Here is a 22885-nt window from a genome sequence, read left to right as displayed (position 1 = left end):
TTGGTTGATTTACCTACTTCTTAACAAGAGCATTTGAACGGAACATGATGTACGAGGTGCAAAAGTAGTATTGCGATAGCAATAGAGAGCTTTGCTAGTTAAGTAACGTAAACCACACAGTTCCTTCGCAATTGCCATTACTTTGCATACCGATCGCCATCTGATACATCGTGTTTGCATCGAGGCTCACAGTGGTTTTATTGTTGCAAAGTCGATGAGCATCAACACTATAGCCATCAAACGCAATAGAAAGCAGACAGGGAAGCAGTTAGTAGCTCGCCCAAATTTTTCATGCTTTTTCGTATTTTCCATCTCACAAATGTCGGAAACAAAAGTATAAAGGCGTCGTTCTCGTTCAGTTGCCATGCGTTTACTACAGCTGGCGTCGTCATAAAATGGATGATATTGCACTGTTTCGCTCAGCCGTTCGTTCCTGCGCACGCAGTCAGTACCCACACACGCGGAGGAATTGCCGAACACTGGTATCGTTGCACCACGAACCTCATTCCACCCATCTCTTCCTCTTGTCGGTGAATTCCTATGCAACCCGGGCGTAAGCAGCTCCACCACGCTGTCTGACGCTAACCATCACGCACCTCTCACCTCACGCCTGCACACTCTCACCACTCCTCACCCTCTTCACCCCAACCTCCACTGCATTGTCAGCATTCAACGCCCTCTTCTTCCCGCCCTTCTTCGTCTTCTTCTCGGGCCTTGCTGGGCGTTCCTCGCCAGGTGCGAAGACGTCGTCGGGGAGGTCGAAACTGTATAACCCCAGTTAACCGTTACTCATAAACAGTTAGCGGAATCAGGAGCTTTACCTTCTCATGTACTTCACCCGTACATTCATGCATTCGGGGTCGTATTTATCCCACCTCTTACAGAATTCGTAGAATTCGGTCGTACTCCACGAGATATCGAGTTTCTTCGGGACCTGACCCTCTTGCTGCACGACCTCCAAGCCCAGGTAGAAGGAGGTCGTATAAACCTTAATCCGCCCATCCTCGTCTTTCTCGACTTTAGGCGCATCGGCAGCTGCAGAAACGGGAAGCTCAGCTTTCAAATCCGCAGCCTCACAAACAACATTCGCCGGAATCTCCCCATCAACAATCGTGCTCGCCTCCTCCTCACTCCCCGCATAATACACCTTATCAAACCCCTTCACATACGGATGGGCAAGTCCAATCTGCTCCACCATCTCCAACTTCATAACAAGCTGCCTAACCCTACTCTCCACCAATCCATACCATTTCAAATGCTGCTCCTTGGTTTTGGAGAACGCGGTGACGCAGAGGTAGTACTTGTAATTATGAAAAAACGTGTGCTTGGCGAACAGATCGGACCAGGGGGCACGGCCGATCAGTATTTTGTCGGCGACGTCGCCTGCGCGTTCGAGTTCGGCGATGATGACTCTTTTGGTGGAGTCGGTGATGTTGTGGGTTGCGCACATGGAGGGGTAGGCGGGGGTGATAATGGGCATTTTGTGGAGTCTGTCGTGGGGGTAGATCTTGGGGTTCCATACGCGGACTTGGAGGGGTCCGTCTTCGATTGGCTTTAGCATGACGGGTTGTGGCCAGGACCATTGGGTGTAGATGCGGAAGAACTTGGAGACGATGGTGGCGGAGATGGCGTTTGGGTAGAGTTGGCAGATTCGGGCGGTTAGCATTGCCCAGGCGACTCCACCGGGGAATCCGAGGACGTTGGAGTAGATTGCGCGGCGTTGAGCCCAGAGCTTGATGGTGCGGAGTGCGTGCTTGAAGACGGAGGGGTTGGGTACGAGGCGGAGAATGTCATCCGTAACCCGGGTACCGTTCAGAGAAAGAACGTCGCGCTCGTCGACATTGCGGAGGAGGTTGTTGTCGTCGAGCTCGAGGCTGAGAGGGACTTGCGGGATAGCGAGACGCGCAAAAATAAGATCAATCGAGATCCCACTGAACTCCATCTTGATAATCGGGACATATGCGTCCGGAACGGAAGACAATTCATCCACCTCAGGCCTCGCACGCAACATCTTATCGAACGTCTTGAAGAAATCCTCGCGGGTGATGTGACGTGGTACCACAACCAAGGTATCGATATCCGAACCAGGTCCATACACACCGAGACGATAGGAACCGTAGGTAAAGATCTTACCACCACAGTCTTTGGCCATTTGTTCCGTCATTCCCTTATCCATGCTGACTGTTTTGACGAACTCCTCCGTCATCTTCTGGATTTCATTGAGGACTTTGACCCTGTGAGAGAGACAGATGTCAGCATACATTTGTACGGAACTTCTCAAATTCTCACCTCTTCTCAGACTCCTCCGGACTCTCGAATGAACCTTGTGCTTTTAACTCCTCAATCAAGAGATGGTTCATCTTGTTCTCGGCGTCCGTAGGCAACGCCATGGAGATGGGCGGAGTAACGCCGAATTGACGAGCTGGACCTTGAGCCATGTTCTCCGTGTTTCTGTCCGACGTTGGATGAGAGAAAGGGAGGACAGGTGAATGAATGCCGCCTCTTTGGGTTGTTGGAGTACGAGTACGGCGAGGGGTTAGTCTACGTGTGAGAGGGATGCAGCTGTTGCATGGGCGGCCGCGGCTGGGTACATTAATATGAAACCACTTAAAGTCCGAAGCCAGTTAATTGGTGATCGCACTCGAATCATCACATTCGACCAGAAAGAAGCAACAGTTTCATGCCAAAAAGATGCTACTAACAATGCCGAGAGATCAACTCATCATCATCACACCAAGCCGCTCCCATGCGCACCCTCCCACGACTTCAAAACCCCGTCGTGTCAACACTCAAAAGCCCATTCATCTTCTCCTCCACAATTGTCTGCCCCCCCGCCTCCGTCAATTTCCTCTCCCTCTTCCTGACCCTAATCCAAATCTCCCTAACAGCAAACGGCGTCCCCATATTCTCCCTCCAATTCGCCTCAACACCCACTCCATTAATCCCCTCCACCTCTCGCAATCCATCCACAATCTCGACATCATACGAATCAAGCAACGCAGGCCACAGCGAGGACCTTAGAAGCGTATGCGTCAACTTTTCGCCAAGACACGCATGTTTCCCATACCCAAACTGCACAAACTCATTATTCCGGAACTTGTTCGCATAATCGCTCTTCCCGCTCTTATCCGGCAAAAAGTGGGCGGGGGTCCATTGTTCGGGTTGTGGGTAAAGCTCAGGGTCTCGTTGTGTCGCCAACGGACTCGCCGCGACCCATCCCTTCGGCACCACCGTCCCATCCGGACCCACCAGGTCTTTTTCGGCGTATCGGACGAGGACGAGGTTGGTGTACAATCGACCCGTCTCCCGCATGCATGCTTCACTAAACGGCATGTTCTTCGCCGGGTACACGCCAGAGTCGGAAGGTGGGTTGGACCGTATCTCATCCTGAAATTGCGATAGTAGACCGGGTGTGCGGAGAAGGTGCAGCAGCGTCCACGAAAATGTCCCGGCGGTGTTGACGTGCGAGGCGGAGATCATGATCATCAAATGCTCCCCATAACAATCAAAGAAAGCCTCGACCCTATCGTCAATCGTCAGCAAATAACTCATATAATCGTCCTGCTGCCCCCAATAGTCCTGATCCCCAACCCTCCTCTGCACCTCCTCATCGATAATCACCTTCATCCGTTCATAACACCTCTTCAACTCCCGTCCGGGTTTACTCGCCCATAACGGCAGCGCCCGCACAAGCGGATTCGTGAAACTGCGCTCGAAACGACGGACGATGGGGATGAGTTCGTCGGCGTGTTTGGTAACGAAGGCGGGACCGTAGAGAGCTGTCATGTTGGCGCGGAGGAGGAGGTCAGAGCCAGAGAGGAAGAGCGGGATCTTTTCGGCGGTGGACCATTGTTCGTAGAGGTCTTCTGCGACTTTGGCAAATTGCTCCGCGTATTTTTCGAGGCGGGCGGGTCGGTTCATTCCTGTACAATTCACACACCATCAGAATTCGAACATCAAAGAACATTGGTAGGGATAGGATCATACCGTTTTGGAGAGCCTTATTCGCCCGTTCGACCCACCCAGGATGATAAAAAGAGGAATTGAGCAGCCCCAGATGCATTTCCAATATCGCCCTCCAAAAACTCATCCCATCCTCCTCCCCCACCTGCCTCAACAACCACCGCTGCCACTTCCCACCAACCACGAACGTCATTTTCATCACCAACAAATTCACCTGGAATACATCTCCTAGTTTCTTGCGTTGCTCCACTAAAAAGTTGACGGGATCGGTGCCGTAGGCGATTGCGCTGCCGAGGAAGGGGATGTGGGTCGTGGCACTGGGAGGACGGGGGGAGCGGGGGGTGAGGAGGCGGTAGGAGAGGAGAGTGGTTAGGAGGAGGACGACGAGGGCGATGGGTTGCTGGACGAAAAGATAGAGGAGGGAGGGGAGGTCCATTTGTTGGGAATGGATCAATTGCAATTGTTGGTCGCACGCAGGGGTTCCGAGCCGCCAACCGCTACGTTGTGTACTGCTGTAAGTGTTGACAGGCAAACACTCGATCAAAACTCGTACGATCCAGAAGTCAACACAACAATGACCGACGAACAACTAAACTCCATCGCAATCTGGCTCGGTACGGGAATGATGGTATTGATCGTACTATACCACTACTTGAGCGCGAACACAAAGACAGCAGCTGTGCAGATGCCGAGCGCGACGAAGGGTGCGAAGGGACACGTTGGTGCTTCTCAGTGAACGGAACCCATGAGCTTGAGGGTGTGGTGAGGCAGTGGATGTGACGGGGGGATGAAATCGGGAGGCGGTCAGGAGAATGTCACGATTGTTGTGAGCACCTGGAAGCAACCTATACCCAGTGGAAAAGTTCTTTTTGAGGTCGGAAAGCTCGTTTGTCTTCGGCGGATGAAGGGTGCGGTGCGAGTCGAGTCGACTCGTGACCATTGGCTGTGACGAGGGCTTGCAGAAGATGGATTGTATGGGTGAGGATGAGGATTTATCTTATGCCCGATATATAGAGCACGCGAAAGACTCTGGGAATCAAAAAGCGCAGCGATGGTCTCCTGTTGAAGGTGGATGTGAACCGATTGCAAGGATATTTATACAAGAAGTAACAAAGACCCTTTCAACCTAATCCACAGCGAACGAAGTCATTATGGCATTATGCAGTTATAAAAATTACTCAGCAACGCTGGGCTCGTCGGCCGAATTAAGTATCACATCACATACAGTAAGTCACACCGTAACTCGCCGGCGATTATTTCCTCGGTCGCGACGTCGACTCGCCAGGCTCTTCCGTATAACGCCGCCTTTCGCCCTCTACCCTTGAGATCTCAGGAAGCCTCAACCATCAGACTACCTTCGATTTACGATATCACATCACATCACATCACCTCCTGCTTCGGCCGCCGCTGTTCCGACACAACCCGAAGTTCTATAAGTTAACGTCCCTACGTATACCTGTCTTGTCGGGGGACATTTCTCTGGTGCCAATCCAAGTGAGACCTATATACACAGCTGTCCTCCAGTCAGTTACAGTTAACTCTGCTTCAATATGCCGCCCTCCTCCAGCCTCCTCAATCTTCATCCTCAAAACTGGTGGTCACCCGCCCACCCCTCCACCCTCCTCGCCGAAGCAAAACCTCTCATCGAGTCAGTTACACAATGGACGCACGTGAAGACATACACCTCTACCCACGGAAACTTTTCAACTGCGACGGAGACGACACCAGTCCGCGTAGAGGGCTACAAGAAAAAGTACGCAGGGTTATGGTGGTACGCACGACAAAGCATACACCCCGACATCACATTCTCAGAATTCAAATCCACCCTCTTCAAGGACCACGCCGAGAATGAAGCATCCTACATCCCCACCATCACATCCACTGAATACCTCGGCGAAGGGCCATGTACGCCTGCGTCCCACAGTGAGGAGTGCGATCGGTGGACGACACATTTGAATACGTATACGTTTCCAGCACCACTCTCGAAACGCGATTTCATGGTCACGATATATCCCATGACCCTTTCCCCAACAGAATTCATGGTCATATCCCTCCCAACGAGCGCCGTCAATACCCAAATCCCACGGGAACCGGGTACCGTCCGCGGTGCCTACACATCCATCGAACGAGTCCGAGTCCTCCCTGACGACAGAGTAGAGTGGACTATGAGCACAACCTCCGACGCAAAAGGCTTCTTGCCCGGTTGGATGCAAAGACTTGCCATGCCGGGCGAAATAGTAAAAGACGTAGGGTTGTGGATGGATTGGACTATAGCGAGGCGGGAGAGGCTGAGTGTGGATTTGAATAACCGGTGTCCCTCTCCGGATTCGAATGATGGGTATAAGACGGATTCGGATTGAGAATTACGAGGGTACGGGTTGTGGTAGGTTGAAGTAGATTCGTGGACGATGCAGGTAGATTAACATTAATGGATCGGGAGATTGATCTTCTATGGTGGGTATATGATCAACCACATGCACTACATCCAAATAGCTCGGTAGTCTCGTGCACCTCAAGAGACTCATCCCTCAGGTTTCTCCCACCTCCTCCAAGTCCTGACCACAAACAACAGACTCACAGCAACCCCAACCCCCGCAAACCCAATCGCAGTATACCACGCACTCCTATATCCCTTCAACCCATTCGTCCCATCCCGATTGACCCTACTCTCCACCGTCCCCGCAACACCCAACCCAATCGAGATACTATAGTTAACAACGGTGTTCACCAAACTCGCCGCAATCCCCTGATGCTGCCTTGGCATGAAATTTGAGAGAGATATGGTTGCGGCGGGGAAGGACATGTCCATACCCCAGGGCATGATGCAAATTGCGACGAAGGTTAAGGCCCAATATGTTTGGTGCACGGGTGCTACAGCGACCATGATGTTCCCCACCGTGAAAGCGACCATTGAGATTGTCATCAGGACTGAAGTGCGGATACGTGACAACAACCACCCACAAACGAGCGCGGCACAGAGACCGGAGATAATGACCGGGGTAAACATCGCCGTGGCGAGGATCGGGGTGACACCACGTTCGATCTGCAGGAACTGCCACAAGTAAAAGACCCAGATCCCGAACGAAGACCATCCAGCCCAGATACACGCCAACACGTACCCAGTCTCGGACGTGAGAGCGTTGAATGGGACCAAAGGATGTTTCGCCCTCTTCTCAACCCATACGAACGCACAGAGGAAGAGGATCCCGACGATGAGGAGGATGTACGTATACGGCACATTCCACCCCACGACAGGTCCCTGATTCCACGCAAAATTGACGAGCACCAATCCCACCACACCCGTAACCGCACCAGCATAATCGAACGTCTCCGTATTATCCATATCATTTGGAACGTGCGGAATGATCCACACACTCCCCACCGCCAATAACACACAGAATATCGCCGAAGCATAATACGTCCACGCCCAACCCCTCTCCCCACCCTCAACAGCCGTAAGTGCCGAAAAGATACTCCCAACCACGAAGCCAGTCGGCGCAGTCGCTCCAAACAACGCAAAGACCATTTCCTTTCGCCGTGGACGGAGTGCGTAGAATCTTCCGAAAATGGCGAGTGCGTTCGGGAGGACAAAAGCTGGGCCCATGCCTTGTAGTGCGCGGCAGATGTCGAAGAAGACTTGTGAGCGGGAGTAGCCGGATAGGCCGGAGATGAGGGACCAGAGTCCGAACCACGCGAACCCACACACAAATACCAGTTTATGGCCATACATGTCACCCAGTCTCCCCGCGATTAAGATGAAGGTACCGACGGTAAGGGAGTACGACGCCGCAAACCAGGACAGTTCGCCCGGATTGGACGTACCGAACGCATAGCCGATGATGTGTAACGGCGTAATAGCCTGCGCGAGCGCGGCTTGCGTCATGAGTTGGGCGCAGCAGAGCGTTGCGATGAAGACGCATTCGTGGGGGAAAGACATCCAAGAGATCGGGTCATCGTGGTGGGGTTCGAGAGGTGCTGAATCTGAGGCGGATTTCTCTGCGATCGCGTCGGGATGGCCGTTGGTAGTGGAGGGTGCGGACGTGGCGAGTTCGGCGTCGTGCCGTTCGATGTCGGTGCTAAGAGGCATCACTGTTGTACTTGATCTTGCCGTCGCTGGTGTACTCATCGCACAATTGCCTTCAATCCTATCGTCCTTGTCCCTCAAATAGCATTTGGATGGTGCTTGTTTCTTGAGTTTTTTTTCTGTTGGCGTTGTATGGGTCGCGGTTAGGTAACCTTAGTCAACCTTAGAAACGCCGTGCGATCACGGACACGAAGAACCGAGGTGCAGTAGGAAGCGGTTAGTACAATCTGATAAATTGATGGTCTGGACGACTTAGGAATGAAAAATTGGATCGGGTGAGCATGAAGGTGATCTGCTAAAGGTGAAGTTTCAGCGTTGTGCACTAAACCCTAACCCGAACTCCGGATTCGACGAGACGACTCGAGTTCGGCCAAGAGCAGCTGGGCGATCGATGTCGTCCTTGCCAGCATATCGCGCTCGGATCAACTTCGGCAGTTGAGCGAGTGAGCTCGGTACGTCCAGTCTACTTGTCAGCGACGCGGTTGAGGAACATGATCCCAAAGTCACAGCCACTCGTGCGGATCAGACGACCGAGCAAGCCCGTTCAGGCCGTCAGGTTTGGACCGAACCAACACCCCTCTTTCCACGCCCAGCACACTCAGCACCACAGTTCGTGCTTCGTGGATCCCCTACGGTGGCGATGGACACTGGTTAAGGTTGGTACAATTCAATATATACTAGTTGATAACCTGGAAGGAGTGCCGGATTTGTGCACGGTCATGAGTAACTCGCCAACGTCAGCTTCAACGCTCCACTCTCCCCACTGAAAAAAGCGTCGTAAACACCGTACTCAGTCCTCTCCAACGTATCCCTCAGATGTACCATGCGTTGATCCTTGACGACTTCGTCAATCGTAATCCCCTCCTCTCTAGCCTCGTTTTCGAAAGCAAGGGTAAACCACTGCCAGGATGTCTTCGATGACACAATCAATTTCATATGCTTTCTTGCCGGACGCGTGGCGAAGTAAGTGTAGGCTGGAGCATCTTGCGTGCCAGGTCGCTCCGGCCAGCAATACTCGACCGAGTTAGTATCACCGTCAGAATTGATATGCCAGCGGAGGGGTACGAGGGAAGGATGCAACTCGTATCCCACGGAACTGCAAGTAGCCGTTTGAGTCTTTGGAGAGGGTTTACCGTACGTGTGCGGAGGTGAAGCGAGTTCAAATAAGTTCCATCGTAATTTAGGCGAAGTTTGAATAACGTCTCTCCATCTGCCGCACACGCCTTGACATAGCGACAATTGAGGAGTCGTGAGATGGCTAAGGATGATCTCGAGGAGTTCAGGTTGAAATAGGACACGATGCGCTGCGGCGCCCCGGCCTGCATTCATCATAGTTTAGGTTACTGAATGGCGCGAAAGTGATTGTAACCGTTTGGTCCGATATCGAGCAATATTGTAGAGAGTGCTGTGGTGAGGTTGGGTGCACGCAGCCGCGATGGGCCGATCCCGTGAGAATTGTGCTCTGGAGATTGCGAACAAGTTGACCTCGACAACGAATTTCAATCAAAGCATACCTGCTACAGGCTTGTAAACTAGCTAATCATAAATACGATACATTATGAAACAACACCATGCTAAACTTAGTCGGCGTACTTCGACATCCTCCTGATTATTATGCCCACACTTGAAGAATACCCTACGAGCCCCCCGAATTCGACTGTCACGAATACTCTCAGTTGCAATACTGCTGTGTGCAAAATTCTTGACGCGCATTTTCGTACATGCGCGAGACCCCTGTAACGGTAACATAAAACACCTCCAAACAGCTCGAAAAAGGGTCTAGGAAACTCAGTAAGGGTCGAAATGCTTGGGAAGATATGTGCCGATGTCGACCGCGACAAGGTAATCAACCAATATGCTTCTGGGAAGGATGTCTACGAAATAGCGACCAACATTGAGAGGTCTTAGGGTTACCCTAACCCCTGTGATGTGCACGTGTCACTTTGCCACTGTTTCTGGGCCTCCTGTGCCTCATCTTGATCTTGATATGTATGCTAGCTAGTCCTAATAGAAAACCCCATTCACCCCTACGCTCAGTAAGTGGTATTTAGCGGATGACACCCCGCATCAGCCGATCGTTCCCACGAACGGGTTAGCTGCGCTCGAACCGGACGGGCCATACCATGGCCTGTCGATGTACTAGTAGTAGGCCAATTCACCGTGGGAAAAGTTGTCCTCGTGTTCTAAGGGTTTCGTGTGTATACTAGGTTTACCGCAGTGAAGTGTTATACCCCGTGAATCAGATATCTGTGACTACCGCGTTTCCGTATCATGACAAACCGCTCCAACACTTGGTACACGTCATAAAAACGAATATCCACCCCACACACCCTCTATCCCGCCAACGCCTTCCCGATAATCTCCTTCTCCCGCTCCGTCATCCCATCCAACAACTTGACCGCCATCCCCCTTCCCAACGGTCCCATCTTCCCCCAAGTCTTCTGCACGATTACGATCGTCTTTTGCTCGTTATCCTCATACCGATCCTTGAACTCGTCGAACTCGTTTTCGAGGAATACGCAGCAGATCGCGTCCTCGAAAAGTTGCATCTCAGGATCATCTTTCTGCAAAGTCTTCTTCGTGACCAACTCCTTGAAACGAGCGATGAGATCCGCATCCTCGGTCGCATCATACCCAGAAGCCAACAAGATCCTCTCCCCCTCCTCCGAGTGCCATCGATTCGTCTTTGTCCGCCAGGTTTTGTAACCGACGAGACCCTCGGAAAAGTCGGAACGCGGATGCTCCCATCTTCGGATATGCTGACAATTCGCCGCGAGCAAGAGCGCCTCGGAGGGAGTGTTGTCCCCGGCGAGACACAGCTCGCGACAGAAATGTGCGAGGCGACGGTGGTAGAGGACGTTGTATGGTTCGCCAGTGGAGGAAGGACGAGGGTCGTCGGTGTGTGCGGCGGTGAAGGCCTCGATCGCCTTTTGGTAGCGAGTACTGGGTTCGAAAGACATTGTGACGTGAAGGATCAACTGTTTGACAGGTCAACGGACCAAAATCCTTCGGCGAACGGTTGCCTGATTGCGATAAGGCAGGGTGCTGTGGGTTGATCTCCGCGGAGCGTGATTCGCTCAGGGTTCTCAGTCGTAGATGTTGAAGAAAATTGCCCGAGCATACGGGATAATCGGAAAAAGAAATCCACAAAGTTTCGGACCATAATATCATCTCTCGCTTCTCGGCACCTTTTCGGGTTTGCTGTTCGCTGTACCCCATACTGCACCCTACCCGCACCATACAACCTTAAACTCCAACGTGCGATAATTCTCCGATTTCTGTTACATACCAGACGTTGCGGACTCAGTTGTTCTGCCATCGCATTGGGCAGTGTGAAATCTTCCTTCGCCGTTAAGCGTTCTTACCAAACAATCAATGGCTTCGCCAACTCCCGTCCGTCGTGCCTGCGACGGCTGCAAGATCCGCAAAGTCAAGTGCTCCAATGCCGAGATCAGCATCTCAATTCAGCTTGGAGTCATCCCCATATCCTCCTCCCCATGCCAACAATGCGTCGGCGCTGGGATCGACTGCACCTACCTCCGCGTACCCGGCAAGACCGGACCCCGCCGACCGCGAATGCGCACCATAGAGGCGATTGAAAGACAGAAAGCGATGTATGGAGCTCCGTACGAACGTCCTCCTGCTATGCGATCACCTATACTTGCGCGAAGTCCTGTCCATTCTCTCTTGAACCCACCGGACTCGCCCTCCATGCCGATCCGCGATGCATCCTCCGTTTCCTCAGATGACACGGGCTCGGCAAGCGCATCGTGCTTTGGTCCCCAGCGACAAGATGAGTGGGTTGCATTGTCGTCACTTAAGACCTATATCCAGATATACAGACACCGAACATACCCGATCTGGCCGATCATCTCGGCATCAGATCTGGAAGCTGCGCTTGCTATTTCCCCACGAGATCCAGAACTGTACTGTTTGGCTACCGCGCTCTGCGCGGCCACTATCGCACAACTCCAGCTCGCAACATCTGGTACCGCGACCGGCGATCTCCTTATCAAAGAATGCCTCCGCGTCCGCCAAACCTTCGACTACCCCAAAGAAGCCACCGAACCCGGCGCTTTAACCTCCTTCTTCCTTCACGTCTACTACGCCTCCGAAAGTGGCTGGACACACAAATCCATCACATACCTCCGCGAAGCAATCACCTTCACCCAACTCCTCGAACTTCACAAAGAGTCAACATACGCCGCATACTCAGATCCACGCGACCGGCGTCGCTTACGCCGGTTATTCTGGTTACTATACGTGACGGAGCGTGGACCATCCATGCACGGGAACCTTCCTGCCGTATTGGCACCTACAATCTCCCTCCCCTCAACCAATGATCCAGACGTCGATGACCCTACAGTCCTAACAGGCTTCGTCTCTCTCGTCCACCTCTTCGCAAGCCTCGACACATCCTTCTTCCACCCGCACGACGAAACCGCACCGAACCCAAATCTCTCACGAACATGGCTCACGGACCTCGGGAAACGACTCTCGAGACCCCTCCCGATCACGACGGATAGCTCCGAGACCCAGAGGGCGGATATCCTCATTACGCAACAATGGATGCGAACACTCGCTTGGCAGATGGGACTTAAACAAGGCTGTTGTGGACCGAGTGCGAAAGCGGGCGCCGAACCCGAAGCGGGTGTGACCCTCACACTCCCGAAAGAGATCGCGGTCGATGTATTAAAAGTCACCTCCAAGCTCTCCTTTGATGCGATTCGTGCTCATGGGCCAGGAATGGAACTCAAACTTTTCGAGGTCACGAACGCGCTCGCGGACGTGATTATGTGCACACCTTCCCCTCCTTCTCCTGCGAATGCATTAACTCAGTCGGGCAAGGCAGACTCGAGAGAGGTTTTCGGGGCGCTGTGTAGGCTGTTATCAAAGCTTCCAGTGCATAATACGTGCATTGGTGATCTACTAAAGGGGAAGGCCGCGAGGATATTCGATGTAGATGGAATACCAGGGTCGTTGAACCATGCAATTCCATTGTTCGAGGAAGTCGGGGAAGACCACGAAGACGATCAGCGAAGGAGGTCATGGAGTACTTCTTGACTACGAAAGCTATGGGAATATGCACGTACATAGGTGAAGAACGAAAGTCGGATTTTCGGTAGGTATCACTAGGTATCATCAATATCACACATACCCTCCTTTCCCCTACCCACTCCGAAAAATGCCCTAACAATACACCCTCGGTAACTCAGCACGCCCGATCAAGCATCGCACAATCCTTCCTAAACTCCGCCACAGTCAACGTCTCCAAATGCTTCGTCCCACACCCCTTCGGCACAATCGTCTCCATCTGAATCCCCTCCTTACTGAACCCCGGATCCCTAAATACCAAATCCGTCGGTTCCATCTCATACTCTATATCGAACTTATCATCACTTCGGACCATCCTCACCTCCCCCCTCCCGTGTCCATCCGCACCACCACGACCATCCTCTTCAACCTGCGGTTTCTTCCCATCGAAGACTTCTGCGATTTCTTCGAGCGTACGGCCTTTTGTTTCGGGGAAGGTGAAGTAGATGACAGGTATCACCACGCACAAAACGCCAACATACACGAAATACAACTTCCACTCCAACCTCTCGAATGCGACCGGGTTGACGTACTGATTGAAGAAACTCGCGGCGAAGACGACGGTGAGGTTGATACTCAACCCTTTCGCTCTCAGATGGAATGGTAAGATCTCGATTGGGTAGGCGATGGAGAGAGGCGTAAACGCGATGTCGTAGAATCCGAAAAAGACGAAGAGGAACGCGACAACACCAGCGCCGATCGCATGCGATTGCGTCTTGGCGAACGTAGCAGACAGCGCCGTGATGACCACGAACGCACCCAACATGCCACTCGCGCTCGTCAACCACAATGGGCGTCTTCCAAACTTCTCAGCACACACCGCACCCACCGCACTCAATATCGCATTCCATACCTGCATGCCCAGATTGATCCCCGCTTGTGCCGTCAAGTTCGTAACGCCGACGGTACGGAGAATAGGCGCGAGGTAGTACGACACGATCCCGTTTCCCACCCAATTAATCATAAACCCCGAAAACACACAAATAAACAACCGGTGCCGATTCCCCGACGTCTTAAAAAACGTCAAGAACCCAGACCGCGCAGCACCAACCTTCTCAGCTGCGATAGTGGCCTTAATCTCCTCATACTCATACCGCACCAATTCGTCATCAATACTCCCATTCGCATGATACCTTGTCAATATCATCCTCGCCTCCTCCTCCCTTCCAACCGAAACCAACCACCTCGGCGACTCCGGCACGAGCGCGAGTCCAACGAGCTGTAACCCCGGAAACACCGCCTGCAACAAACACGGTAGCCGCCACCCCCAACTCGAATCCAAAAACAATGTCCCCATACAACACGACGCAGCCACAATCGCACCCCAATACCACGTTGCCTGAAAAAGTGCCGAGATCGCACCACGATGTTTCGGATGTGCGAGTTCTGTCGCGAGGGTTGGTGCACTCGTCTGAGAAAACCCAAGTCCGATACCGATGACGATACGTGTCGCCAACATCGCATACGCACCCTTCGTAAACGCCTGCACAACCGCTCCCACCACCATCAACGACGACCCAATCCCAAGCGCCTTCTTTCTCCCCACTCGATCCGTCACATAACTCGCCGGGATAAAACTCGGTAATCCACCCAAACTTATCCCCGCAATAACGAGTCCGAGTAGACTACTACTGATGTTGGGGCCGAGATTGCGGTTGAAGGTGTCCATGACGAGGAGTCCGTTCATCAGGGACCCGTCGTAGCCATTACTTGCCGCGGAGGCAAAAAGGAACCCGATACCGAGATTGAGACGGAGGAGACCCGGATCGCGGAGCCAAGATGACGCGACATTGTTCTGAAGAGTATTATAGTGCTCCGTGCCCGTCGATTTCGTAACAGCGGGAGCGCCGACCATCGTTGACTTCAGTTGATCCTGGTACCGGTACGTGTATTGACAGTTGAAACGAAGGAGCGCCTGATCCAAGCCTTACTCCAGTCTTGTGACCATGCCGAATGAGCTGTGGGGGTATAAAGTTTAATCCGTGATCTCGTTGGGGGGTAACGTCGACTGGTTCCAGCCAATCTGGACTTCTAAGCGGGCGCTCTACTCTAACTCCACGGCACGCGTGCGGGGCCCCAGGTTCGGTAAAACTTCGGGAAGGTAACGTTCGATGTATGACCTCTCATTGGCCCTGCTTCACTTCTAAAGTATATCGATGAGTTTCTTGGAGGTATCGAAGGATTCAGACGTTTAGGGTTACCCTACAGTTGCAATTACCATTCAAGAACGTCAGATAAGTATATCCACTTCATTTAAGTTTCCGTTCGTACGATCACACCTGAACAATCTTCTCATCACCATTGGGTCCCTTCTCCACAACCACACTCTCTCCAAACTCCATCTCCGGCTCCGGCGCCATACTCTCCCTCTTCTTAACCACCTCCTCCCACTCCTTCAACACCCCCATCTCCTCATCCTCCAACCACCCCTCCTCCGGAAACCTACGCTGCAACCACCACAACACCGCCGCTAAACTAATTTGCACAACATTCATGATTTGGTCCGGTTTGGGAGTCGTGATGGTGCCGTCTCGGACGCGGGAGGCGAGGAGGTGGAGGCCGCGGCGGGCCTTGGAGGTTTGGCCGTCGATCCAGGATTGCCAGGGGGTTTGGGAGGGCGTGGATTCGGGGCGGATGGTGAGTTCGTAGTGGACGAGGACCATCGCGTCCAAGATCCCGTCACACAAAGCCTCGAGTTGCAGCTCCTTCAACCTTTCTTCCTTAGTCCCGCCATTCCCGTCACGGCCGGCGACTGTCATTCGGCCCTCAACATCGAGGTATCGCAACACCACCGGGGATGGGAACAAGACCTCATCGTCGTCGTCCTCGTCGTCATCCTTCTCGATGATCAGACAGGGAACTTTGCCCAAGGGGTTGTGAGACCAGATCTCTGCGTCAGTGAGGAGTGGACCGATGGGGAGACGTGTGATGGTGAGGCGGTGGAGAATGCCAAGTTCGCGGGATGCGGTGATGATCTTGCGGACGAAGGGGGAGGTCGGTGAGTAGAGGAGAGTTCCGATCTTATCGGTTCCAGTACTGGTGCTCATTTTGACGGATTGGAGATGCGAAGAGTTTCTCAACTTGCTGTTGGATCGCTCATCTTGATCTGCTCCTGGTGTTTTGTCTGATCGTTTGATCTGAGCGGGGCAACTGTGGGAGCGTAGCGCAAACCATCGGAGGCATGCACCCGCGGCCGGCCGCTCGTTAACGTTATGGTTAATGCAAAGTTTATTAAAGCAATACCATAGAACTTTTGTAAGGAACAGAGGACACAAGAAAAAGAGGTGAAACGCCGTGATCCTCCAAAGAAAAAACACCACCGGACCTATCCATACACGTAACACTTCAGGCCGCAATGAGAATCCACATCCTATACGACCGTACCCTCCGTCTCGCTCCTCGCCTTGTTCATCCTAGTCTTCAACGCCAAGCCCACAGCAAATGCCGCAGTTCTAATCATCCCTTTCCTATCCCTCTTCACCTCCGCCTCCACCACCTCCCCAACATCCAACCCCAACCACGCATCCCCTCCACCCTTCCTCTCCCCCTGCCCATCCTCAATATCGACCTCCAACCCCCAATCACTCACGCTAATCCCTTCCTCAATGACACTCCCCTCCCGTACACTCCTCGCACTTTCATCGACCCAACTTCTGCGGGATTGTGTGTCGAGTTCACGCATGAAGGGGGTGAAGTGGGTGTGCATGTGTTGGGTGTGAGAGCGCCGGGATTGGCGGGAGTTTAGGGAGGAGATGGAGTCGCGGCGGTGGATCTGCCGAGGGTTGTAGGAAGAGGAGGAGCGCATAGGTCGCATGCGATCGGACGATGGGAGGGGAGAGGGCGCGTCACCATTGTCGTCGAGACCCCAGTCGCTCAGTTTAGATGTCGCGGATTCGGCACGCGTCATTCGTTGTCTTCGTAATGGAGTTTTGGGGTTCATCGGAACGACATCCTCTTCATCGAATCCCCAGGCGGAAGTACTCGACACAACAGACTCGGCTCTCATCATACCCTTCGTCCTCCTCCTCGACTCCTGTGGCGACGCAGAACTCTCCCTTCCATTTGCCGCCACCTCATCCATGCCCCAATCCTCAAGCTGACTGAGCGCACTCTCTGCCCGACTTATCTTCGTCGTACCCATCACCTCAACATCGCTCATAACCGGTTTCAGCGGCTGTTGCGGTTCATCGAGGCCCCAATCGCTCACTTTGTCGTCACTTCTTGCGTACCCGCTATCCAAGCTTTTCTTTTGCGCCAGGACGGGCTTGATGGACCTTTTCGGTAAATCTTCGGGCTCGGGGAAGGGAGCGAGAACTGATTCATTGGTTGTGGTGGGTCTTGAGTCTGATTCTTGTTCTTGATGTGATACTTGATCTTCCTCGGGAACTGCCGGTGTGGAGACTGGATGGCATACGATAGTTGTGGGATCATCCGATGTAGTTTCGCAGACGATAAGTGGACCTGCTGAGACGTCCGCGACGGCTTGTGGTGCGTCCGCAAGAAGGGTGGGTGGAAGTAGCGTATGCAACCCTGCCTCTTGTGACGTTTGGGTCGCGAGCCGTTCATCATCATCTTCAATCTGCAGTGGCACGGATTCAGAAGGTGACTCCGTTGCCTCCCCCTCCTCTTGACCATCGTCTTTCGTCTGGATCGCTTCCTCGATCACGGCGCGCTTCTTACCTTCGTATTCCTGTTCAGTCTCCGGATCCGAGGCACTACCAGTCTCGTCCTCCTCCAACGAAGCTTCTCCCAATTCGTCTCGCTCATGATCGACCTCTCTCCTCGGCGTCCCATCCCCACCCCTCAAAACCTCAAACGGATTCTCAACCTCAACTCCAACCCCTCCCTTCCCCTCCATCTTCTTCATCTTCCTCAACTTCCGCGGACTAACCCACTCCTCCCTCCTCTTCTCCTTACCCTCAGTGCTGAGCCAGGAATCATCTGGATGGAGTTTGATCCGGCGCGAGGAGGAGGTGGTTGAGCTCGATGTGGGTGGTCTTGTGTCGGGGTCTGAGGAGGGCGCGGGGTTGAGGTTGGGGGAGACGAGGGTGTTTGCTGAGTCGTCGCTGTCTCTCACTTCACCCTCTCCATCAATCTCGGTGTTGACACTGATTTCGTGATCGGAAGTCACGACGTCATCAATCTCACCCTCCGACACCGGCACAACCTCACTCTCCAAAAGATCCCCATCCACCTCCTTCCCTCCAATTCCAAGTGCAACCCCCCCAGGACCGGGAAAGATGTTTAACCCCAGTGCAGCATTCACCCCCACCAAAAACATTCTCAAAACCCACCCAACGAAGGTGAGGACCTCCAACAAAATGCCTAGCGCCAGGATGAAGAAAAAAGTCGTTATCGACGCCTGTGGTTCGTTCTTAACAGTATGCTGCCGTGGGTCGGAAGTTAGGTCGGGGTCATAAGATATAGAGAGCGAGGATGACCGGGACCGGGGGTATTGGCGGTGTAGAGACGCCGTCGTTGCGACTTATCACGGTTCTAAAGCTGAGTAAATGCTAACCAAAAGACTGTCGCTGGGAATGTTGATGACAGCAGGGTTTGGTGTTTTGTTTTTCGTTCATCCCCGCCGGCTCCCCGCACCGAGCTAATGCCGTCCATCCTTCTTGAGCTCCCGGGGGTCCGTGCACAGGGCACGAGTTCGAATCCCACTGATACCCTTATTTATCTACGTTACGTCAAAAACAAAATGACAAGAGAGAGTGGAGAAGGAGTATTGGGGCCAGGCCTGTTGAATGCCCGCCATTTGTGTATTATGCCCTAATCTGTTAAAGACCAATCGTACGCCTGAACACCCGGAAAGCAAAAAGACAAAAACTGTAGCTGTAGAGAAGGATGCAACCTCATCGCAGCCTCGATAGGCCTCCTCTCCTCCGTCGACCTCGTTCCTCGGTCGCGGCCTATCTTCTGCTCGACCCATCCCTAATAAAACTCAAGAACTCCTCCCTCGTCTTCCCCCCCTCCCTAAACACGCCCAACATAGCACTGGTAACCGTCGTCGCCCCCGGTTTCTGTACCCCCCTCATCACCATACACAAATGGCTCGCCTCCATCACCACCCCAACCCCCTGCGGTGCCAAAATCTCTTGGATCGCCAACGCGACTTGTTTAGTGAGACGTTCCTGTACTTGGAGACGGCGGGAAAACATCTCTGCGATCCGGGCGAGTTTGGAGAGGCCGACGACGCGGCGGTTTGGGATGTAGCCGATGTGGATGTGGCCCGTAAACGGCACCAGATGGTGTTCGCACATACTGAACACCGGAATATCCCTTACGACAACCATCTCATCATGATCCTCCTCGAAAATCGCATCATTCACGATATCCTTCAAATCAACCTCGTACCCCCTCGTAAAGAAATCGATAGCCTCCGCAAACCGTGTCGGAGTTTTCAACAACCCCTCACGACTCGGGTCTTCGCCTAAATTGGACAAAATCGAGGTTATATGGGTCGAAATGTTTTCGATACGGGTGGTGCGTTGGGTGGGGGTTTCGTGTCGGCGGGAGAGGGTGCCGTGGGCGGGCCAGGAGAGGCCGTTGGAGGGGTCGACGGGGGGGGTTGAGGTGTAGGGGGTGCTTGGTCGCGATGGACCGGCGCCGTCTTTGAGGAGGTGGGAGGCGGGGTTTAGGGGGGCTGCAGTGTCGAGCGCAAGCTGTGTAGGGTTCTCGCCCTCGGTCTCCGTCATGTTTTCCGAGGAGGGCGCCGGAGGGATGTGCGATACTGGTGGAGGAGTCATCGCGAAGGGGACGGTACGTTTTTTCCGTTTCCTGCGTGGTGACTTCGTGACTTTAAAGTTCGGGCCTGGGCGCAGATGCGGAGATGCAGGGGTGCGTGGGTTGCGTCAGGCACGGACGGTGGCAGTTTATCCGGTCATCGCCGACCTTGGAAGCCCGTGTGGATGTCCCCGGATGCCACAAACCCCCGCGTAACTTCACACGTCAACCTTTCGCTACACACAGGCACGTGTTCCCATGACTCGGCATTCGGACACGGCAGCGGCTTTTCATCTCACTCCGCATCCCGCGTCCTGAGTCCAATCCATACCTACTTTAAATACACTTCCTCCCTCCCCCTTCTCGAGTGGCACCAAACACCCCCAGCTACAGAATGACAGATTTAGTCAACATCCTCGAAGGCCTCTCAAGTTCCCACGCTCGCTCCGATCCCACGGATTCACCCACTTCGATGTCGCCAAATACGAGTACTGTTTTGCATCCACCGCGGGAATTGCAGCTCGACTGCAACGACCCGACCAACACGAACCCAATATGCGGCCTGGTACGCAGCATGAAAGCCATATCAGGATACAAAGATCCCTACGTGGAGATCTCACCCTCCACACGGACGTTGATCGTGAAGAACTACCACTACCTACCTAACCCACTCCAACCAACAACAACAATAACAACACCAACAACAACCACCTCCTCCTCCTCCAACACCAGTCCCAAGACTGGGTCCAGATCACCAGCACCAGCACCAGCATCACCACGACCGAGTCTATCCTACGCAATCCCCTTCGAAAAGATCGACTGGCTAGCAACCGCCTCCTGCCTCGGCCTCCACTGGTGGGACTACCACCCCTGGGGAACCTCAATCCGTGGGATCTCCTGGGCAAAAGGCAAACCCCGTTCCCTCCTCTTCTGGAAACCCCTCGCACGGGGTGACGGTGTAGTCCTGAAAGAAGTTGGGGGTAGGAAGGTGGGGTTCACAGTGCAGGATATGGATGGGTTTCTGGAGACGGTGGGGAGGTTGGTTGGAGGGGTCGTGGAGAGGGGCAGGGAGGAGGGGAGGAAGGGGGGGAGGAGGTGGTCGGTGTGAGTAGGGGTTTGCAGATTTTCATATGTCCCAGGCGTTATTTGGCCCATTTTCTGTGCGACAATTGTACTGCTAATTCTTCTGCGTTCCTGATCAGCTGTCAACCGTCGCGATGTGACTTGAAATCTCACTAGCGCTGTTTAGGCAGGACATACGGTAAACCGTTCCATCTACACGAAGATGGCTCGGACCTACAACTTTGCCAACATCCACAATCCTTCAACTTGCACTTTCGCTTCGCAGGCACGCGGTCTGACGAGCGGCCCACGCCGAGCTTCGGGCCGGCCTGAACCAAAAATGTATGCGCAGGGGTGGAAGCCGACGAATTCGCGTGTATGTGTATCTTACCTATGCGATATCAGATCATTCTTGGCAATAGTATATTCTCATCAATATAGGTCCGCTCGCATATGAATTCTTCAAACCGAGCGAATCACACAAAGCTCGCTGATCCCATGACGATCGATGTCCGCTGGCAACGGGATAACGTGAACCTCGGCTTAAGCTTCCTTGGGTATGTTTACCGGTCTATCATTTACACGATTGCTTGCAAGAGTCGCCGCGGGTGCAACCTCGTGCCTACAACCGGCTCCCAAGCGCTTCCACCCGCGATCATAACGCGTACCGCATTACCGGACCGTGAGACCGGCACGGTGTGACCTCCACATGCTCGCTCCCTCCCAGCATCCCAGCATATCGACGGTCCTTTTCCAAATCGCTATAAGACCCGCTACCACCCACGGCTAACCATCCTGATCCTCACCTCCTCTCTCCTCTCCGATCCAGACCACAAAGCCAATCATGACCCTCGCCAATAAACTCCAGTCGTCTGCGGCGCCTGACGTTCATATTCACATCAACTACGAGCAATCCGAGCAACAGGGTTCGGGACAGCATTATGACCCGTACAATAAGCCGCACTCGCCTCAGCCGGGGTATCGCGGAACGCCTAGTCCTCATGGAGGCAGTCACTCGCCGCACCCTCAACACGGCCATGGACATCATGGACACCATTCGCCTAACCCGTACGGAAGCCATTCTCCCCACCCGGGAGGTCATCCTACCGGCATGCACAATCCCTCCGGCGAATCTCACACGTACTACGGCGGTGGTGTCCACACCCAATTCCCCCCGGGCGTCTGTCCTCACTGCACCCAACACCACAACTACCACTTCGAACCTTGCCCTCACGGCCACGGCGTCCATCACGGTCCCGAGCCCTGCAAGTGCAACCAATGTTACAGGTTCCATACGCCAGGACATTGTCCGAACCCGGTCGTCCACGGAGGGGGGACTTGCATCCACTGTACGATCCCCCATCCGCCGCACGTGTGTTGCCCGCCCACTCACACCTGTGCTACGCATGTAACCGAGCGTGTCACTTGTCAGCAATGCCGCCGCTGTCACCTTCCGGGTCCTTGTCCCCCTCCCTCGCACAGTACCACGGGCGTGATCTGCGTTCGCTGCAATCAGTACCATCCGCCTGGTCCTTGCCCCTCGAGCCACCCTCCCTCCCACTGTGGCACCTGTCAGAAGCCCCACCTTCCTGGGCCTTGTCCTCCTCACAACACCACGATCGTCGTGATCTGTACTCGGTGCTACCAGTATCACCCGCCGCAGCAGCCCTGCCCGCCGGTTCAGCCTCCACACCACTGTGGTACCTGCCAGAAGCCTCACCCACCTGGACCTTGTCATAATGGGAGTACGACTGTCGTGATCTGCACCCGCTGCCATCAGTACCACCACCCGCAACAACCTTGCCAGCCCGTCCACCCCCCGGCTCCCATTCACTGCCATACGTGCCAGAAGCCGCACCCGCCTGGCCCTTGCCCTCCTCACGTCAACACGACCACGACAATTTGTGTGCGCTGCCAACGCCCTCACCCCCCGCATGAAGCCTGTCCCACCCC

General features: G+C 53.8%; 14 protein-coding genes across 14 annotated transcripts in view; 3 read left to right on the top strand and 11 right to left on the bottom strand.

Annotated features, from left to right (window-relative positions):
• Positions 1 to 132: 132 nt before the first annotated feature.
• SAICODRAFT_29000 (uncharacterized protein) lies at positions 133 to 618 on the bottom strand. The gene is made up of 3 exons (XM_019167292.1): positions 597 to 618; positions 502 to 538; positions 133 to 433 (listed from the first exon to the last, which is right to left on the bottom strand). Exons 2-3 carry the CDS (start codon positions 513 to 515, stop codon positions 187 to 189), a joined length of 261 nt encoding a protein of 86 aa, XP_019026484.1. The 5' UTR covers positions 516 to 538; positions 597 to 618; the 3' UTR covers positions 133 to 186.
• On the bottom strand, positions 605 to 2438 carry SAICODRAFT_52730 (Poly(A) polymerase pla1; the record flags this gene model as incomplete). Its single annotated transcript, XM_019169166.1, has 3 exons — positions 605 to 764; positions 822 to 2234; positions 2290 to 2438. 3 exons carry the CDS (start codon positions 2436 to 2438, stop codon positions 605 to 607), a joined length of 1722 nt encoding a protein of 573 aa, XP_019026483.1.
• Positions 2439 to 2766: 328 nt separating this feature from the next.
• SAICODRAFT_69364 (cytochrome P450) lies at positions 2767 to 4435 on the bottom strand (the record flags this gene model as incomplete). The annotated part of the gene is made up of 2 exons (XM_019170468.1): positions 3988 to 4435; positions 2767 to 3923 (listed from the first exon to the last, which is right to left on the bottom strand). The coding sequence occupies exons 1-2, from the start codon at positions 4397 to 4399 to the stop codon at positions 2767 to 2769; spliced, it is 1569 nt and encodes a 522-aa protein (XP_019026482.1). The 5' UTR covers positions 4400 to 4435.
• A 731-nt stretch (positions 4436 to 5166) lies between these two features.
• Positions 5167 to 6443, top strand: SAICODRAFT_28999 (uncharacterized protein). The gene has a single exon (XM_019167291.1). It carries the CDS (start codon positions 5514 to 5516, stop codon positions 6321 to 6323), a length of 810 nt encoding a protein of 269 aa, XP_019026481.1. The 5' UTR covers positions 5167 to 5513; the 3' UTR covers positions 6324 to 6443.
• A 41-nt stretch (positions 6444 to 6484) lies between these two features.
• Positions 6485 to 7900, bottom strand: SAICODRAFT_52822 (uncharacterized protein; the record flags this gene model as incomplete). Its single annotated transcript, XM_019169172.1, has 1 exon — positions 6485 to 7900. One exon carries the CDS (start codon positions 7898 to 7900, stop codon positions 6485 to 6487), a length of 1416 nt encoding a protein of 471 aa, XP_019026480.1.
• Positions 7901 to 8764: 864 nt separating this feature from the next.
• On the bottom strand, positions 8765 to 9379 carry SAICODRAFT_33386 (uncharacterized protein; the record flags this gene model as incomplete). The annotated part of the gene is made up of 1 exon (XM_019168293.1): positions 8765 to 9379. One exon carries the CDS (start codon positions 9377 to 9379, stop codon positions 8765 to 8767), a length of 615 nt encoding a protein of 204 aa, XP_019026479.1.
• A 1001-nt stretch (positions 9380 to 10380) lies between these two features.
• On the bottom strand, positions 10381 to 11007 carry SAICODRAFT_5310 (uncharacterized protein; the record flags this gene model as incomplete). Its single annotated transcript, XM_019169195.1, has 1 exon — positions 10381 to 11007. One exon carries the CDS (start codon positions 11005 to 11007, stop codon positions 10381 to 10383), a length of 627 nt encoding a protein of 208 aa, XP_019026478.1.
• A 281-nt stretch (positions 11008 to 11288) lies between these two features.
• Positions 11289 to 13376, top strand: SAICODRAFT_28996 (uncharacterized protein). Its single transcript, XM_019167290.1, has one exon. It carries the CDS (start codon positions 11423 to 11425, stop codon positions 13109 to 13111), a length of 1689 nt encoding a protein of 562 aa, XP_019026477.1. The 5' UTR covers positions 11289 to 11422; the 3' UTR covers positions 13112 to 13376.
• SAICODRAFT_33384 (uncharacterized protein) lies at positions 13260 to 14996 on the bottom strand (the record flags this gene model as incomplete). Its single annotated transcript, XM_019168292.1, has 1 exon — positions 13260 to 14996. One exon carries the CDS (start codon positions 14994 to 14996, stop codon positions 13260 to 13262), a length of 1737 nt encoding a protein of 578 aa, XP_019026476.1.
• A 312-nt stretch (positions 14997 to 15308) lies between these two features.
• SAICODRAFT_17116 (uncharacterized protein) lies at positions 15309 to 16266 on the bottom strand. Its single transcript, XM_019165756.1, has one exon. It carries the CDS (start codon positions 16186 to 16188, stop codon positions 15415 to 15417), a length of 774 nt encoding a protein of 257 aa, XP_019026475.1. The 5' UTR covers positions 16189 to 16266; the 3' UTR covers positions 15309 to 15414.
• Positions 16267 to 16511: 245 nt separating this feature from the next.
• Positions 16512 to 18422, bottom strand: SAICODRAFT_5306 (uncharacterized protein; the record flags this gene model as incomplete). The annotated part of the gene is made up of 1 exon (XM_019169193.1): positions 16512 to 18422. One exon carries the CDS (start codon positions 18420 to 18422, stop codon positions 16512 to 16514), a length of 1911 nt encoding a protein of 636 aa, XP_019026474.1.
• A 634-nt stretch (positions 18423 to 19056) lies between these two features.
• On the bottom strand, positions 19057 to 19842 carry SAICODRAFT_52589 (GTP cyclohydrolase I; the record flags this gene model as incomplete). The annotated part of the gene is made up of 1 exon (XM_019169151.1): positions 19057 to 19842. One exon carries the CDS (start codon positions 19840 to 19842, stop codon positions 19057 to 19059), a length of 786 nt encoding a protein of 261 aa, XP_019026473.1.
• A 670-nt stretch (positions 19843 to 20512) lies between these two features.
• Positions 20513 to 21287, bottom strand: SAICODRAFT_28995 (uncharacterized protein). The gene has a single exon (XM_019167289.1). The coding sequence runs from the start codon at positions 21023 to 21025 to the stop codon at positions 20732 to 20734; it is 294 nt and encodes a 97-aa protein (XP_019026472.1). The 5' UTR covers positions 21026 to 21287; the 3' UTR covers positions 20513 to 20731.
• A 489-nt stretch (positions 21288 to 21776) lies between these two features.
• The window catches only part of SAICODRAFT_33381 (uncharacterized protein), a gene marked incomplete at both ends in the record, with an annotated part of 3189 nt that continues 2080 nt past the window's right edge, over positions 21777 to 22885 (top strand). Inside the window, one exon of the mRNA XM_019168291.1 lies at positions 21777 to 22875. Coding sequence (XP_019026471.1) covers positions 21777 to 22875 — 1099 coding nt within the window. The remainder of the gene's footprint in view (positions 22876 to 22885) is intronic.

The sequence above is a fragment of the Saitoella complicata genome (genome assembly GCF_001661265.1).
Source record: "Saitoella complicata NRRL Y-17804 unplaced genomic scaffold SAICOscaffold_3, whole genome shotgun sequence".
NCBI lineage: Eukaryota > Fungi > Ascomycota > Saitoellomycetes > Saitoellales > Saitoellaceae > Saitoella > Saitoella complicata.
The sequence above is the reverse complement of the archived record's forward strand: the minus strand, read 5'-3'. Positions and strand labels throughout refer to the sequence as shown.